This window comes from Poecilia formosa, unplaced genomic scaffold (genome assembly GCF_000485575.1).
Source record: "Poecilia formosa unplaced genomic scaffold, Poecilia_formosa-5.1.2 Scaffold116, whole genome shotgun sequence".
Taxonomy (NCBI): domain Eukaryota; kingdom Metazoa; phylum Chordata; class Actinopteri; order Cyprinodontiformes; family Poeciliidae; genus Poecilia; species Poecilia formosa.
In genome coordinates, this window is record NW_006800055.1 from 229,657 (window position 1) to 249,281 (window position 19,625).

At 38.2% G+C, this 19,625-nt stretch overlaps 1 protein-coding gene across 4 annotated transcripts in view; it reads right to left on the bottom strand.

Moving 5' to 3' along the window:
* The window catches only part of LOC103143832 (cAMP-specific 3',5'-cyclic phosphodiesterase 4C), a 138,402-nt gene that overhangs the window by 73,830 nt on the left and 44,947 nt on the right, over positions 1 to 19,625 (bottom strand). Inside the window, exon 1 of one of the 4 annotated variants that reach the window (XM_016675550.1) lies at positions 2,724 to 4,003. The exons of the other annotated variants lie outside the window; for them this stretch is intronic. Within the exon in view, the coding sequence (XP_016531036.1) occupies positions 2,724 to 2,800 (77 nt within the window). The 5' untranslated portion in view covers positions 2,801 to 4,003. Of the gene's footprint in view, positions 1 to 2,723; positions 4,004 to 19,625 lie in introns of those variants that run through there. 4 annotated transcript variants of the gene reach the window in all.

Consider the following 19,625-nt stretch of genomic DNA (forward strand, 5'->3'; position numbering starts at 1 on the left):
GCTTGAAGTTTTAAAGGTGTTATTTCTATTTTTAAGCTGTAAGACACTGTTCCTTTGCTGTGGATAGATTATTTATAGGTTGACACTTCTTTTATCCTCCACATCTCTACTTCCTTCAGTTTTAAGCACACAATGTACAACGTGTGAGAAAATTTGTTAAAAGGAAAAAAACAGCCACTTTCGAAGATCGCAGGTGAGTGCATAAATCAATTAAAGGATAAGGAAATAAAAGGTGTTTTAAAGTGTTTGCACAATATCAGCACAGTGTACGTAAAGTTTTCTTTGACATGGAGGTGTGGTGTGTGTCTGTGGTCACTGCAAGTTATAGTACAGCTTGAGGCTGAGTCACCAAATGACCCAGCGGCGGTGTAAAGAACTGGGTGGTTCCCCTGTTAACGCAAACCAGCTTCAGGTTTGACACCAGTACAGACAGAATCACCACAACACATGCAGCGGCAAAATGTGCAGAAATCAAACAAAACAAGTTACAATCGCAACATCAGACAAGCAAAGACATGCAGAAGGTGGCCGGCGTGGGGTTATCGTCAGTGCAGAGTGAGTCAGCGCTTTATTGTGATGTCAGCTGCAGCAGGCTGGGAGACCGTCCACAACTCCCTCCTTCTGCTCAGAACATCAGAACCACGAGCGCCTCACAAACCGAAGCATCACCGACGCAAATTTATCAGCATTTACTTCAAGAGCTGAACAAACGTGGCAGAAAAATATAGAGAGAAAAAACAAAAAACAGGAAGTCTATAAACAGAATGCAGCCACAAAGAAAACTGGCTTCCTCTCAGAAAGAGTTAGGCAACATGGCAGCAAATAAAAAGCAATGCTGCTAATGCGGCGCAAAAACTGCAGCGTTTAAAGAACTGCTTTTTCACTGAACAAACTTCAGTACATCTAATTGGGATTTTATGTGACCCAGAGCCAGACAAAACAGTGAAAGTGAAAATAGTGGTTTATAATTTTATCTAAAAGATAAAATCTGAAAAATGTGGCATGCACTTGTGCATGCATTAAGCTCCTTTCTCAGAGGTTTTAAAAGAACATTAGAGAGTAAAAGGAATCATGAAGAATACAGGAAATAAGTCAGGGAGACAAGTTCAAAGAAAAAGAGAGAGCATTAATTAGTGGAAGAGCCAAAAGGCAAATGGTGACTCTGGAGGAGCTGTAATCACCCAATGTCTCAAAAAAATCTGACCTTTACAAATGAGTAGCAAGAGGAAAACAACAAATCCCAGATAAAGTTTGTAAAAAGCCATTAAAGTGAAGAAGCAAAATGTTATTTATGAAGAAACACACAAATATGCTGAACAAACGATCTCAGTGACAGGCAGCATGATGCTGTGTGGGATCAATTTCTGGTCGGAGTTGTTGTTTGGATGGATGGAGCTAAATGAAGGGCACTCCTGGGAGAAAATGTGTTTGGACTTGTTGGCAGAGTTTCGCATTTCAGCAACTCTAAACATCCAGCTGGAAATACAACGGACGATTGTATTTCATCCAGGACATACATTGCCATTTAATTCAAGATTTAAAATGGCCTAGTCAAAGTTCAGACCTAAAGCCAGTTGAGAGTACGTAGCAAGACTTAAAAATGGATGTTCACAGTTATTTTAGAGAGAAATACACTGCAAAAACACAAAATTTTGTCAAGTATTTTTAATCTAGTTATATTAGTACACTTGAAATAAGACAAAAATAACTTGAAAGTAACTTTTCAGCAAGTTATAGTAGCTTGTTTTAAGTAAATAATTAATTAATATTTATTTAAAAAGTATTAATTTCACTGGCAAATGATTTGTGTTAAGCGGAATAATCTAAAAGTTACGCGTAAGTTTGTTTTGTCTTATTTAAATTGTACTAAGATATTTAAACAATAAACTCGACCATTAAATACTTTGTATAGATTTTGTGTTTTTGGAGTGTCGGAAAAGATTAAATTTAAAAAATGTGTAAACCTGGTAGAAACCCGGTTCAATAAACCTGTAACTGCTAAAGATGACTCTTTAAATTCATTTTCAGCTTTTTGTCTGTATAAAAGTTAGAAACCATGTGTCACTTCAATTCTGCTTCACGGTCACACAAAAAATTCAATAAAATGCCAAACAACGAATAAATGTGAATTCTTCAGAATAAAATGCTCATTATCTTTCCTCCACAGTTACTGTGAAAGTCATAGTTCACTGAAATAAAGTAATATTTTAGGATTAAAGTGGTGAATATTACACCTCTCAGAATAAACTATTAGAAATGTCTGGATAAAAAACAAAGTCAAAGTTTAAGATATTTACAAGTTAGAGTTACTTTTAACAGATCATAATATTTACAGAGTTTAATTTGGCATTATCCTCCAACTCCAGACTACTTTTTAACACTTTTAAAACTTTACACAACCTTGAATTTTGTCAGAAATAACAACAGAGACGAGCTGCAAACAGGAAATGTGTTAATTTCTAATCAATCCTTGTTAATCTTTTACTTTTTGTGTTTTTATCTACATCCTCTCCACAGCATTTTCCTCTGTAGCGGAACAAGAGCTTCTCTATCTTCATTTTTATGACAGCACCCTGTCACTGTTGAGCCAATCTTGAAATTAGAAAACCTAAATATATTTAGTTTCTGTGCAACTCAACGTTTCATTCAGTTAATTCACAAATCCCTCCAGGCCTTCCTATGACTGCAAGCTGAAAGGTGCAGAAGATAATTTGGCAACGTACCCCAAGCACGAGTGTCTCCGACCGGCTCTGAAGCTGCTCGGCAGCCCCAACTTTCCCACTCGAACCTCTTTGTTCATTTTCAAAAGAAGTTCTGATTGCACATCTGTCCTGCGCTAAATCCAAGGTATGGACACCAAGGCACAGGCTGGTGTTTCTGGATTCATCCCACAAGGCACGTTGTTAGAAAAACCAAAAAAAGAAGTCGTCTAGGTCAGAGGTTAAAACAAAACTGAAAGAATCCGACGGAAAATGTATATGAATCATTTTTATCTCCTGAGAATGCAGGGTGACCTGCATGGAGGAATGCTGCAGAGTCCACCTGAAGCAGCGTCAGGCATGCCCCAACAAGGACACCAAGGTTTCTCCAGGGGAAAACCGACGAAATGCAGCTGCGGATTTTACTGCTCTGAGAGATTTGTTGAGTTAGTCTTGCCTCTTCAGGAGTTGCGGTTAAAAAAACAGCCAAAATAATCCCACACGTGACAAAGTTTATCTGCATGCCAGAGGTCTTTACAGATCCAAACAGCGCAGGAAACAAAAAAAAAGTCCCTGAGAGTTTGAAGGATTGTTTAAAAGTAGCTTGATTACTCTAACTCTGTCATTCTCTCACTCTCTGTGTTCGCAGAAAGGGGAAGCGTGGATCTGCTGCTGATATCAGTGACACTGCAGGGCAGCGTCACCAAGGGTTAACCTCTTCCTCTGACAGGGCGAGCGCTTGCAGAGTGCCCTGAGGTGGCTGAGGAGCGCAGGACGGCCCACCCTGTCAAGACGTCTGATTTATGCAGAATATCCACAAGCATGTTTAAGGTCCAGGCTGGCCCCTCCGCTTCAGTTTCAGGTTTCCAAAACTAACCCTTCAGCGGTGAAGTGCTGGTTCTCTCCAAGCCGGGTGTGACTGGCGACGCAGATTGTTACAGAGGAAGCACTTTGTTTGTGAAAAACAGATCTGACTGCACCAACTGCACGGCTGGCAGATGTTTTTCTTTCTGGCAGAGCCGCTCGACGCAGCTTTCATCGACACGTGGGGATCATCATGCAGCTCGACCTGATACCCTCCTCCTGCTGCCCTGAAGCCAACAGGATATTGTTAGAGTTGGTGCTGGGCAGGCGAGCAGCGATGGAGAGAGGGGAGGCATGCAAAGCAAAATAAAAACAAAATGATCGCGCAGCTACACACTAGCATTTATTTTTTTATTAATTAGGGTTGTGTGAAAGAATATTTACTGACTAAATTCCTTCAGCTGTTTCATGTTTTGTCACGTTACAACGAGAAACTTTAATGGAATAATTTCTAATAAGTGGAAAGAAAAGAGGAGAAGTTTTTAAAAACTGTTTCAAAGAGAAATCTGTAATGCATGTCGAGTATTTACTCTGGTGGCACTAAATGAACTCCAGAGCAACCAAACTACTACATGCAATCAGTTCACAATGATTACAAACAACAAGACATTTTTAATTTTAAGTGTACTAAATATTATCTCATGTTTCACAAGATCTATGGAACTGTGAAGAAATTATTCCACAAAAATTCACAGACTTTAAGTTAAAGTTGGTGGTTTTGTACTCAGAGTAATTTGAAGAATTAGTTTCTTGCTAAAACTGATTTACCTTCTAAATCACAATTAATCTACAGTTGGTGCTAAAATACATTCACCACAAAACACAAAATCTTACCAAGTAATTTGGTTGGTTTGGTCGTATTACACTTGAAATAAGACAAATTAACTTAAAAATAACTTTTCAGTAAGATATAGAAGCTTTTTTTAAGTAAATATTAATGCAAAAGTACTTTCTATTGGCAGATCAATTCACTTACGGGAAAAATGTTGCTATAAGTTAAATAACCTGCCAATAGGACAAGTACTTTTCCATCAATATTAAGGAATTATTTACTTAAAACAAGCTTATATGTCTTACTAAAAAAGTACTAATTTGTCTTATTTCAAGTTTGCTAAGATATTTGCACCAAAATTGCTTAGTAAGGTTTTGTGTTTCTGCAGTGCCAAGAGGTGTGAATACTTTTGCATATTAGAGAACAAGGGAATAAAAAAACTGAATAGAATTAATTTTAATTTAATAATTATTTGCTTATTTTTCAAAATATTTCCTAAACATACTCTCCTAAGCTGCTGCCATGAAAATGACTTGAGACTAAATCTGGAAACATGATAAATTACACCAATCAGGCGTCTTTATTGCTATCCTCACATCTTTAATGCCTTGTATGATTTATCACCATTTCTTTCATATGAGCTGCCCTCAAGAAACATCAATACCGCCCAAAAATCTCCAGTTTTTTAATCTAAAGGTATTATTACCGTCTTTCAATAAGACCATCTGCCATCTGTCTGCTTCTCTCTCTCTCATTGTCTGCCAACGTGTTTTCAAAGCTCTTATTCTCTCTGTTCTTTCTGCTTTCTGCTGTACGTCCTTCAGTTTTTCACAGACTGTACAGAAAGACGGAGATTCCCACAGAGACGTGACAGATTTATTTCAGGAATCCGCGGCTTCGAGGTTGCCAACTACTTATCAGCATCTATTGTTGTTCTGGCTCAAACGTGACACCAAAAATAAAATTTTGAGCTTTAGGAGGAAGCTATAAAACGAACCTGCATTTAAACCTAAAGTCTGTGAATCTTTGTGGAATAACTTCCTCACAATTACAGACATAGTTCTGCTGAAATTTGAGATAAGATTTAGTTAAGATAGATTCACGCTGGGTGTGGCGCTCTTGGTAGGTCAAATGTAAAAGAAGCATACACTTAAAATTCAAAATATCTTCTTGTTTGTGCTTTAATCATTGTGAACTGATGTGCTGAAACTTGAGGTTGTGCTTAAATGTAGGAGATTTGATCTTTACTGGAAAAATAACAAAAACGCGCTGTATTCACACAAACGACTTCCTGCAGTCTCCCAGCAACCAGCACAGCCGTAAATGGACGCGGTGTTTGAAGGTTACCTTGTTTCTCTCAATGGGGAGCGAATCGCATCCCTGCCTGCAGTTAGCACATTATTTATGAAATGCTGATAGTGGGACAACTGTGTTCGAAGCAAACGGCTAGCACTGTTACAGTTAAATTAGCGACTTCCAAGGCTACATTCACACAGCAGGTTTCGATGCTCAATTCAGATTTCTTGATGAAATCCGACTGTTTTGCGTTGTTGTTCATATTACTGAATAAATGCGACCAGAATCAGATTTCTGTGTGAAAGATTTATGACCCCAAAGAGACTCGAATTTGCAGAAGAAGGGCGTAGACATCACACAGCGGCGCATCGCTTACTGAAGCAACAGTAGATGCTGCTGTCTATGGATCATTTTTAAAGTTGTTCAGCAATGGAGCCCAGAGTATTATCACAAGATCACAGCAAGACGAATGAAGGTAATAAAAATGAAGGTTGCTTCTCGCTTCAACCATCGTTTGTCCAGATTTACTGCTTCTGGTTTCTTCCAAGAAAGAATTATGACGCATGTCTTCTGTCAGGTTTTTAAGAAATGGCAGGACAAAATGCAGGACGACAGTTCAGACCACAGATGCTTTGAACACTATTTAGTCACACATTTAGATATGTCACAAATCAGGTTTGTCTTGTTGGCGCTGCCATGTTTACAGGGATGGAAACCCAGTAAGTGACGGAGGAAAAATAACAAGGTCTTCAGTTACGTTAGGGCTGAGTGCAGCAGTGCTCCTGTCACCTGCTTTTTAGGAACTACATCCACCTGTGTAAATCTCCACCCACAACAGGAAGAAAAAAACAGGGCTTCAGTCGTATTTGCTTGAGGTTGAAGTCTTATGGTGCGTTCACACCGCGGATCAAAAACGTGTCCGATGCTTCAAGTTTGACGCGTTTGCACTTTGAAGTTGGACGCCTGGCATTTTACTCTAGACGCGCGTCACACGTGTCAAAATCGTGCGTTGGGAGGAGCCGTTGTTTTCCGGTCTGTTTGTGTTATGCAGGATGAAACTGAAAGAGTGGCATCAAAACATTATGTAGTGAAACTTTCTGCAATCATAACAGAGGCTCAGATGCCTTTGCTGAACATTTTGTGTTCAGTTTCTGTTGAACAAACAACGGTGACAGCTGATAATGACGCGCGTTGGAGACTCTTGCCTTTTGTTCTTCTCCTGGTTACTTTGAACAATGGTGGATTAAATATTGAGTGTTTAGGTTTTATTTACTGAAATCAACAGAATCTTGCCATCAGGCGCGTGTTTGCATTTACCAGATAATTCAGAGGTTTTGTGAGTTTTACTGTCGAGGGTCACTGTCAGTCCCAGTTTGACGACCCACTACCCCAAATCTCCTGGCAGGATACCAGCTAGCCACTACGTCACATAGCGAAGTCTCTCTGACTGGTTGACGCTTCACGTCGAGCAGCAGAAGTTCAGCTTTTTCTACTCCAGCATCCGACGCTCAAAATGCTCTAAGCGCTTCAATCTCGCCCTCGAAGCGCCTCCACACAGACTGAATGTGAACCAGACGCGCCTGACGCTCAAAAAGCGTTTGGTATTTGAATGCAAATTTAGTGAGACAAGTTCGGACAGTCCAGTTTCAAATTCTCCATGAACAACTGAGCAAGCCCTGCTGGTTTGTCTGGAAACCAGTTCATGAAGTCAGAAGTCCTGTTGCCTCCAGGCTCCCTGCACTCTACATACTTTCAGCATGCGGCCCAAATATGTTGCCAATATGATGGTCCTTAAAGTAGTGAAGAAATTCTCCTGTCTTTGCATACTGTCACCATCCTACTCCTAAGTTCAGGTGGTTTCCAGCCTTCTTGTTGACAGAAAAAAGAAACCAGAGTAAGTTAGTGTTAGACATGCATTTGCAAGCTCTGCCGCTGTCCTGCTGGTTTCGGGTATCTTGGGATTCTCAAGATAAAGTGTCAAATAAATATTTGATGCAGTGAGAGCCACTGGTTATACTCTGTTGAGCTGCATGAGACTCTGACTGTAAACGGCTCAGCAGCAGAAGTAAGAAAGAAGTGTGGAAATACATTTCACAACCTGTCAAGTCTCGTTTCACACTTTAAATTATGCAGTCAGGAGCCATGAAAATGAAGATATTGTGATGTATTGTGGGGTTAAACCCAGTCATCCTCATGCACACACCAGGCATTTTCAGTACATTTTACTGCAAATCAGATAATAATAGTATAACAAAGAGCTGCTCAAGTTAAAAGCTTGAAAAAAAATTAATGAAAAATCGTATTTGTTTCAGGTGTTTTTTGTCTAAACAGTTATTTAATTTTATTGCAGAATTGAAGCGTCTTTATTTTCTGTCTTGTCCTGTTGTTACATTTTCTATTCAAATTAAAGACGTTTTATTCGTATAAACCTTATTAAAACTTATCAGACAGAAAGAGACAGTTCTGCAGGGTCATGTGCTCAAATGTAGACATTTATGAGGTCAACTGGTGTCAATCAGTCACATTTTATTCATGCTGCATTGCTATAAAGCTCTGAATAAATTTAACCTCTGGGTTTGTTTATTTATTTATTTTTTTTTTCATTTTTATTGCACAAATAACAAGGAAGGGGATTAGATAAGCTCCTAATAAACCTGCCATAAAGCACTGAGTCCATTTCTTCAGTGGCGTGTGGAGAAAACTACTGTAACAGGTATTATATAAACTATAAATGTACAATAAAAATACTGTTATGTTCTCTTTAATCCAACATCCCATCAAATCCATGCAAACGTTTTTATAAACTAACTTCACAGAAACATTTGTCTAGAAAATTAGGACATATTTCAACAGCTTCCCTGCTTGAGACCAAAATACCTGCAAAACTGAGATGCTTAAATATTTCATGAACAAGCAGCTTAATGCCACTTGAATGCATGATGTAAACACAAGTAATGTTTGTATGTTAAGGACAAACCAGCTCTGAAGCAGCAAAGGCATCCAGGTTTCAGGTTTACCTGGAGACAAGGTTTTATTTCACAAGTAAAGATGTGACACCCGGTGAGTTTAGTCTCTGATAAAGACGTGAAATAAAAAGCTTTTGTCGCTAATCAAATTTGGCTCATGATTGTGGGATTTACAGCAAACTTTATAAACTACAGCTTTCGTTTTGGTAATAAATGTAACGCTTTATTTGCCACACAGACCTCCAGTAGCTCAGCGATTTTAATTTTACACTCAGACACACCGAGGGAAACTTGATTAACTATAATTGCTTCTTAGCTGCTGTGCAGTAATTTTTATTAACAGGTTCATATCAGATGTTTCAGCTGGATGGGTTTGACTAAGCATTCAGTGGAATAATGAGGAATAAAAAAAGGTCTGCGTTCAGCTTCACGCTACCAATAAATGTCAAATATTTTATTTTATCTGGAGCTGTAAAGACAATGAGTGAAAATTAGAACTACTATAAGAAATAGAAAATATTTATTTTATATTCACAATCATCAGTCTTACGTCAAATAATATTTCTGTATTAGAAGTCATTGTAAAATAATTTTACAGGATTCTGCCTCCATTTTCCCTCATAAAAGTGTGAAAAGTGTGTTTGCAGATAAAACCTCCAGTTTTTGCAGCTTTCCCAGAGTTTCTTCATGTGGTCTGCAGGTCCCTACTCTGCACTGGAAAATATGCCCTTTGCTTTTTAAAAAATACATAAATCTCTTGTTTGTTCTGATCATGACCTTCTGCAATCTCAATCCATCAAAATTCATACGGGGTTTTGCAGATCCCTGCAAAACATGATAACATAAGCAAATGGTATGATCCTGTTCTTTTCTGACGTAAACTAGACACACGCTGCCTGTTGTGCAGTCATGAGGAAGGAGACAAATAAGGGAAAGGGTATCCATGAAGGGCCAGCCTTGTGCTAACTGTGACGAGCGGCCCTCCTTCTCTCCCACAACACAGCTTTTTCTCAGCCAGACAGAAACCTGAGGTCAGACACAAGCAATCTATCTGTTGCCACAGGAACTTCTCTGACCTGAGCCGGGCCTCCTGAACACCTTAGGCTCCGAACAAGACCTTCTTTTTTAGTTCAAGAACAACGAGGCCATTCAGACGACACTGTTCCCGACGTCAACAAAATCATGATTCCCGAGTCCTAGCGCTGCTTTCTCCAGGAACAATGAGGCTGTTTTTTTGTAAACTGCATCCCATGACACTCGATTTATTGGCGTGATAAAAAAGAATACAAAAAACCAGGATGAGGTTCTGCGGTTCGCACCCGTTTGATTATTTGTCCTTTTAAAACTTCACTTTAATGCACTAAATCCTTTTTTAAAAAGCATTTTTAGGTAACAGGCCACTAAAAAGAAGTGAAAGGAGGATTCAGGATTTACAAAACCTTCTCAAACTGCAGCATGCACCCCCACATCATGATGCTGCCACTGTATTTCATAAAGTAAAGTTTGCTTTCAGATATAGCTCCACACATTGAGGTTTGTGGGAGGAAAAAAAAATGTTTTGGTCTCATGTGACAGATTTCTCCCACACGTTTGCTGTGACTTATGGCTTGAGGTGAACCAAACATCGGTTTTCTTTTCTCATGTCCGTCACGAAGGCCAGAACTGTGCAGAAGGCGACCGACGTCCCACCGGCTGTGAATCTCTGCAGCTCCTCCAAAGTCACCTTGGGCCTCCTGACTGTTTATCTAACAAATGCCTATAATGTCTGTTCACTAATAAACACCTCAGGACTTCACACAACTGTTTATACGGAGATTAATTTATTTAGTAACAACATGACTTCTAAAGTCAGTCCATTACACCAGATTTTATTTAAGGGTATCAAAGATAAAGGGGTTGAATACAGACCTAAGGCAAGTGTTTTCAATTTTAATTTGGAAAAAAAAAAAAACTCTTTTCACCACACCGCTTTGTGTTGGTATGTTTTTAATAAAGATCTATGGTTACAGTTTCAACACTTCTACTCATGTAAATCCCTTAAAAAATGAAAAAATAATCTAGTTTGAGAGACAAACGTGATTCTCAAGGAATAATTAGCAGAACTGAGAAGAATAAAATTTCATTATTTAAGATTAATTTTGTGCAAAATATGTAATTAACAAGTCTGGCAACACTTTATTTGAAGGGGTGTGCATAATATTCACATGACATGTTATAAACACAACATGTTATGAACATGTTAGAGTCTTCATGAATGTTTATGACTGTTGTCATTCAGTAAATAATGACACTTTTGATGCAAAGTTGTATTAAAAGTTGCATAAAAAGTCAATTAAAAGTGCCAACTTTGCATTGTTTGGTAAATAATGACACTTTTAATGCAAAGTTTCATTAAAACTTGCATTAAAAGGCCAGTAAGTGTCAACTTTGCATTAAAGTGTCATTATTTACCAAATTACACTTCATGACAACGCTCATAAACATTTGTGAAAATTCCTTCATGTTACGCAAACCCCTTCAAACAGCGTTACCAAACAGTGCTGTATATCAGCCTGTAGATCTACCCTAAAGCATAATGGGTCACCTGTCATAAAACCACTTCACATCAAAATATCACCAAAAGTCTAAAATTGCCTCAAGCTGATCCATAACTTTTGCACAGTACTGTTTGTCCTGAGGTTTACTGAGTTTCGCCATGGCAACTAAGACAGTAAAACTTCCCCTCTGCATCCCAGCCTCTGTCATTACTCCGTCTAAGCCCACAAGGTGCTTCAAACCCACAGCTAAGCCTCCACTTCACACAGCTTCACATCAAAAGCCCTACCTGGGCGTGTGCGCCAAGGTGAAGCGGCGTTGCAGAGCGATGCTGCGGTTCACCAGCAGCTTGCGAAACAGCAGCGGGGAGTGTCGAGGGGAGTCGCAGGGGGACATCCTGGGAGAGCCGCAGGGCGAGCTGGACGCCGACTGCAGCCTGACAGGCTGAGCGCCGGAGCTTTCCAGCACAGCTTCACTCATGCTGCTGAGCAAGAGTTCAACAAACTTTTAAACTGATCCCTGCACTCTTCAGTCCTCACAGGTAGTCCATCTCAGATCAGCAGAATGTTTCACAACCCTCCTGTTTGATAATGAGCTTCATACTCTGATGGTCCCTGAGCGCTGCCAGCGTCAGGATCTTCATCACCTTTCTCCACTGGGCTCTCTGCAATCCACCGTTGATGGACACAGACATGAGTGCAGGAGTGAGCCCTCCCCTCGGCACTAAGCAGCGTGTTTACACAGCGCTGAGCTCTGCCTAAATATGGCCAGGCCTGAATTAAAGTGTCGTTAGCTCATGCCACAGGGGAGCTAGCTGCGTCCAGGACTCTCTTCACGCAGCAGAGAACCTGCAACAAGCACCAGTTTACATCTGCTTCCTTCAACAACGCAGCAGAGCACAAACAGAGAGCGGCGGCCGCGGCTCTCCTGCAGACGAATGCCAGAACCGCGCAGCGCTGGGAGGCCAAAGCTGAGGCGCTGCTTGTCACCGAGGCCCCGCTCTGTCTGAAAACAGAGCGCCAGAGATAAACGATAACGGCAGTCCTGGAAATGTCATTTTAACTTCTGCTGTCATCTCAAGTGGAGTGTGCAGTTCCTTCCCAGTGTTCCTGGGTGGCAGTGGAAAAACTGCATTTCATCTTTGACCCACAGACGCTCGGCGACCCGAGTCTCCTCTGAACCAAAACACGGCCTTGTAAATCCAGCTAAAACACACAAACTGACATCTTAAATCTGCTTGTGCCTAAACATTCAGATGTTAGACAGAACACGCACAATTTAATCTGCTCCAATCAAACAATAAAGGCTTTAAAGTGACTGACGATCTTTCGCTGGCTGCACAGAGGAAAGTGCTTTTGAGAGTTTTAGGAGGATTTAGTTCAGTCTGTTTTCACCCTCAGGTTCACAAAATCTACACCTCCAGAGGGTCTCAAACAACACATCTTAGGGAAATCTCTCAAACTTTTTAACCTCCTTCTTGACTAAAAATTAACAAAAGTAATCTCCAACCATAATAACCACAAAAAAACTCGGCTTCATATTTAGTAATTACTAAAAAAAATAAGAAAAACGCAGAAGTTTCACACTTTCGTTCTCTGGTTTTCAGTAAAAATATGAAGAAGTATTCCAACTTTTACCTTCAGTTTAAATCCCTATAACATTTTTTAAAATTTAATAATCAGTTTTTAAGAATTTCATCTGAAATGAAGAGCAGAAAGAAGACATTTGCAACAAAATGTCGATTTTTCACTTTTATTAAAGTATAACAGGCCAGACGGCATCAATATTGTCACTTTCCTAAAGTAATGTCCTGCCATTTTTTTTGCCAGAAGTTGTTTTTTTTTGTTTAAAACATCTTTTTAAAAGAAAGAGTTGTTGATTTTTTTTCTCCCAACATCACTTTTAGCAAAAAAAAAAAAAAAAAAAACGAAAAAAGACTTAGGATTTTATTTTAATATGAACCTTTTCAAAATGTCCTCAGTTTGTTTCAGTTTCAAAATTAGGATAAATTATGAAATTATTATAATAACAATTAAACAATACATTAGTAAATTATACTTATATTCCAATGATAAATTATGAAATTAGATTATAAATGCATAAAGTGCTGCCAGCGGAGGCCAGCAGGTGGCTCCTGTGGACAAACAAACTCCCACAAATGCAGCCAAAGACACAAACAGTGCAACTAATCTGCCAAACGGGCTTTTAAATCCCCGTTATTGATTCAAATCAATAAGGAGAATCAGCAGATTCAGTCTAAGTTAGATGTTTGCATTTATAGAAAGAATATAGATATATTAAACTTCCACTGTAATGTTTATTTGATCATTTTAATGTGTAAGATCGACAGAAACTTTATTTCTGATTCTAAGTCCATCAAAAAAAGAACAAAATAGCAACCAAATAGATACACATCAAAAATCACTAAAAATATATTTTGATAAAATTTTATGTTAAAATTACACAACATTTAACAACAGACAGTTGTACCAATGTCTCTGCAAAGGTTATGATAATTTTATGTAAGACGAAGAAGTGTCTTTCTTCAACTTTTCTAAAAAAATTTTTGATTTTTTTCCCATCTTTATTAATACAAATAAGAAATTTTCTTTACAATAATTGTGCAAACTGCATGTATTGTCTTTTTTTTAGGAATATGATATGTAGTCACAAAAAGTCTCATAATTCATGATCTGTTCTTTTTCCTTTGAAAGTAGATTAGTTAAAAAACATTTTGCAAAAACTCATCATCCCTCTGGATCTATGCAGTAATCCTAAATATTTGCTGTTTATTTTTCTGATAGTGAAGATGAGTCATGTTTTCCACCAACATCCACGTCTCAATCTGGGTCGCAGTGGTGAACCTGGAGTTTTCTACCACCTTACAGGAAAAATAAATCTAATTGCAGCCTCTGATAACTGGGATCTCACTCTTCCCTTCATGATCCGAATGTCAGAACCTTCCTGCTCCATCCACTTATCCACCTCAAGCAAGAAATCACGACCCAGACTCCTCTCTGGGAGGCAGAACCTGGACCAGGACAGAGATCCGTGACCTCAGAGTCGCAGGAGCGAACTCTCACCCCGACGGCTCCTGAACTTTTGAACAAAGCTCATGACTCAAAGACTCTCATTCAAACGTTTGCTGTGTTGATTTGGGTCGGAGAAAAGACCGGCTGCAGAAATCCACGTATTTTCCTGAAGTGACGAATGAAGGGATGAGTGGAGCAGTTTATCAGACTGAGTCACAAACCTCTCCTCCCTCCTCCAACCTGATCAGAAACATCCGTGCAAACACACAAATAAAAACTGGAAGAGACAATATGTTCACTTTAGCTTCATTCTCTGTTTGCACCTGAAACATCCTCGACCAAGTCTTTGTATAAAAGATGGATGTTGATGATTAGCCTGCATTTTCTCTCTAACACTAAGTAACTCTGACAAGGCCGTTGTTTCACAATTCATTCTGTGCTCCAAATAAAATTTTCAAAAACATTTCATGCATATTTTCTGTGATGCAAATAGCAAAAGTTACAGCTAGAAAAATATGAAGAGCCCATTGAAAACCTCCTGGTTTTTCCACCAAATATTGATTCCTGAACTCTTCCTGAGTTAAAACATTAGTGTTGTTGTTTCTAAATGAATATAAACTTGTTTTCTTTGCATTATTTGAGCTCTGAAAGCACTGCCTCCTTTTTGTTATTTTAACCATTTGTCATTTTCTACACATAAAAATACAAAATATTTTGGAGACATGTTGTCAGTAGTTCATAGAATAAAAACACAATGTTCATTTTACTCAAACATAAACCCATGAAAAGTTTCAGGGCTGAATGTCGAGAGGCAATGAGAAACATCAAATTGGGTAAAATATGTCAAATAAATCTAAATGATTTAAAAACACATAACTAAAGGGATCGAACTCATGTCTCAATCAGGCTGAAACAAAAAACTGAGGACAAATTGAGCTGAATAAACACTAAACAAAATAAACCATCAGCACAAATACATTCAGTGCAGGTTAGATTACAAATCAAACATGTTTGATTTTGGGGTGGGTGCAGTACTCCTTATCTTCCTGAAGGGGGTGCGGATCCAGCTAACTATCTAAACCCCTCAGAAGGGTTTCTCTGAGTGTGTGGGCTGCTTTGTGTCTGATGACAGATCATCAAGGTGACTGACTGGAGAGTCAAACTGAAAGGGAAGAACAACTGATCCTTCAAACTCCATCAATGAGAAAATTGCAAGTTGTAATTTTTAGCAAGTAGCAGCACGATTTCAGCATCCGAAGGCTTCTTTTTGCAAGGATTTATTTTTCAGCCCAACTGTCAACTGCAGCCTCTCCACACGGCTGGGATAAATCTACAGCATTACATATTAATGTTAGCTGCAGGTCAGACTGCCATCAGTGGTGACATTTAAAAAAAAAAAAAACAGCGAAGCACATCTGAACATTCATTAGTGAGAATGTTTTTAAAAGCAGGAGAACCCTTGAAAGTTGGAACACTGGTTATAAAACCATTCTGCAGAAACAGACCTCTTCTCTGCAACCGGGATAAAAAGTAATTACAGATACGCTGATCACCATGCCAAGCCAACTCTCTGTTATTGAAACCAGCAGAAAGGATACCAAAAGGTCTCGTTAACCATGAGGTCGGTTTCTGAAACTGGAAATATGAATAAAAGCAGGTGTTTTACTTAACCTCTCAATAATTATTCCACCAGGCAGCGATCGGGCTGGACAATAAACCAATTCAATCAATATCAACAGATAATATGTCTGATACAACGTTCACTGAACTCTGATCCATCATGGCCACCTAAGGAAGGAGAGTGGCACCAACTCGCTCACTCTTTGGTTACCTAGCAACTCACTCATTCCTTGGTTACCTAGCAACTCACTCATTCCTTGGTTACCTAGCAACTCACTCATTCCTTGGTTACCTAGCAACAACTTGTTGAGTAACTGACACAGCAGCAGTTTAAGGTTTCGCTTAAAAATTAAATTAAATAAGAAAACAACGGCATGGAGTGAAAACTGGACAAAACAGGAAAGGCCATGCCACCAGTTTGGTAATATCTCAAATATTTAAAAAATTAATCAATAATTATCTATATGGACCAATACAAAACACTTATTTGGTAACATGTTTCCCAGTCATATCGTCCAGCCTTAGAGATTGATAGAGACTAATTTAGATAAACATGAAGGATGTCTTCCAGATATGACGTCTTTGTTTTCTCCAGAATTATGTAAGTAAAATCTGCATATTTTTAATATTTTGCTATAACTCTAGTTATCTAAATCCGAGATTCAATCTTCACTAGTGCACAGAACGACTTTCAAACCTTAACTTTGAGTTTTCAGGACATTCAATACCTTCTTCCATAGACATTGTTCTTTCTCTATCACATTTAAAAACAACAAACTTAACCAAAAACAATTCAAATTAAAGACAATAAACGACACATTCCCATTTAGAGCTGAAAAGTTTTTAAACAAAGCACTTCTCTAATTAGCAGCTTTTTAAAATGTGAGTGGTCTCCATGTAAAGTGTGAATAAATCCTGATACTGCAGGCATTAGTATTCCTCACAGCCGTCCAGCATAACTTTAAACGAGAATCAATTAACGAGGATTCAACAAATCTGAATTTAGCTTAAGGATTTCATCGACTTCGTCTGCTTCAGGCGGCTGTTTATTTATCCATTAACTGCAATCTGTATTCACTACTGGCAAGCAATTAAAAAGCTGACAATATTAAGAGTAAATACTGACTTAATTTATCTTATTATATATTATATTACAAGGATTTGATTGGTAATTGTGAGCCAGTCAATAATCATTTTAAATTAAGTCACTTAAGTCTACCCAAACTGTGTAATTTGACATTTAGGAAATAAATTTGCCTAATGGAAACCCTGCAGTTTCTAAAAACCTCCTGTTTTTTCAATACAAAGTTTTGGCAGTAGGATAAGACGGCTCGGTTAGGGAAAGAAAAACCACAATGGCCATACAAATAACTTGAATATGACAAAAATAATAATAAATAAAAAAATTATATAAAAATGAACAAATGAAAGTCAGACGATGCTTTTCAAACATGAATTATTTAAAAAATAAACTCAAAAATAATGTGTCCAAAGGGGCATGTTAATTATTTTTTCTGAAAGAAACCATTGTGGCTTTTTCTTTCATTAAACAAGAAGCACCAACAATTCAATCCGTGAGTATCAACACCGGTTTATTTCACAAAACTGCAATGGAAACCTCTTTCTGTACATGTTTTAAAATAAAAAAACGGGTTATTTATGTAAAGTTGGTGAATCAAATGACTAAAAACAAAAAGCTCAATCTGACTAAATGTTACATGTCTTTATACACAGAGTGGAAACATGTAAATTCTTGGTTTCCACAAACTGCAGCTTTTCTTTTTGGTGACATTTCCCATTGTGTTAGAGGACAGTAACAATGAATGCCAAGGCCAGAAAACACTCGGGGTGATGATCACACGGCATCAGATCTAACTGTCTGTCAGCGACTGTTGCATCTCCACGGCAACCGGGAACTCCTCAATGACAAACCGTTAGGTGTCTTTGAAACGCCACGTCAGCTGGGAGTCTACCTACGCTCGGCGACCTTGCAGCCCGTCCTGAGGCTCCGACCAGAGACAAAGACGTGACTGAGAGCTGCAGGTCTGCAGACAAACCAGCCAGCTGATAAGATGCATTTTCACAAAAAATTTAATTCAATGTTCTGCTGCTTTAATAAATGGTAAGAAGGGGGGAAATCATTAAACATTTCTTTTAGTTTTGTAGTAATTTACTGCTGCCTTGGGTTTGTTGGCAAACACTCAGCTCTACAGTTAAGGGGTAAAAAAAGAAACACAGAGTGTGATTATTTTTATAAACTACAAAGCTTCATCATCATCTGATATGAACATTTGTGTGTAAATGACTGGATCTTTACAGCCTAATGAACCAAAGTTAAGGTTAATAACAACACATGCTATGCTAATCTGTACACTAAGCAGTGATACATCATCTTGATGACTTATCTAGCTTTTTTTATTGTGGATTTTATACACTAGCAGCCTTTTATGCTCTTTGTTCCATAAATCTGAGAGCAACATATTTAGATGTTTAATCTGTTTATGGCTGCAGAGCTAGTGTAATAACAATGATGCCATTTTAAACCAATTTTCCTGGAAAATGCAGGAACAGAAAAGCCCAATTTCCTTCCAGAGACGCTCCGTCGAAGCTGCTTTCCATTTTTCAGTGAATAAGATGTTAATGAATAAGACGATTCTCTCACAAAAGGCAGAACTTTATTGGAAGATTTTATGTAACTAACTGCATTCTTTGTCTTATAATGTAAAACCTCATCACAGTATTACATTATCACTGAAAAAAAAAACACTAAATCTTACTTGAAAAAAGACAAAAGTAACTTTTCAGCTTGTTTTAAGTCAGTACTTCCTTAATATTGATGAAGAAGTTCTTGAAGAAATCTTCCAGTGGAACAAGATGTTTGTCTTCCAAGTTAAAATGTTGTTGTTCCACTGGCAGATTATTTCACTTATAACTAGAACATTTTCATCAATATTAGGATATTTCTGACTTAAACAAGCTCCTGTTCCATGGTGAAAAGTTACTTGTCATTTAGTTTTGTCTTATTTCCAGTGTACTAAGACATTTGCACTAGAAACTAGAGCAAAAGTACTTGGTAAAATGTGTGTTTTTGTCAGTGAATGCGGGAAGAAATTACACATTAACACTTCCACCCTTATTGTCTCTCAGCCTTTCTGCCGTTCTGCTTCACAAGGGTTTTGTTACAGTGAATAAGTATGATGAAAGTATAAGCTTTCATCAAAGCTTACACTTCCTGTTATCCTTATTAACCCTTTCATTTTATGTTAATACTCATTTCCAGCGCAATGCATTTGAACATTTTGCTATCATTTTCCTGTATGTCATTTTTGGAGCTCTGGGGTTCTGCTGGCTGCATTACAGGCAGCTTTGCAGGTAAAAAACAAATCATGAGAAAAAAATCCCAAAGAATAAATTCAGCTCTCATTATAACTTTCCCACTTTGTGTGAAGAGGTGAAAGTTCACAAGTACAGCAGAAGCCTTGTTTGAAGATGTTCTGTTGTCCTAATATAAGGTTTTAAAGTCATGGCTTTAACATTCAGCTTTACTTTCATTGTTTGTTTGTTTTTTACTGTAATTTGATTTTTTTTAACCCTTCTAGAAAAAAACAACCATGGCCATGCATGCAATTTACAGGAGCTAGTTAGCATAACATGCATATTTCTGCAGGAAGTAGCCAGAGTACCTGGAAAAAACACACACATTCATGGGAAACATGTCGACCCTGGCCGGGATTCAAACCCAGAACGATTCTCTTTCAGAGATGACTTTCCCTAAATAATTAGCCTTGTTTAAATAACAAACTACCTTTTTGAAACCTTGTTTTTAGGTCCAGAATTAGAC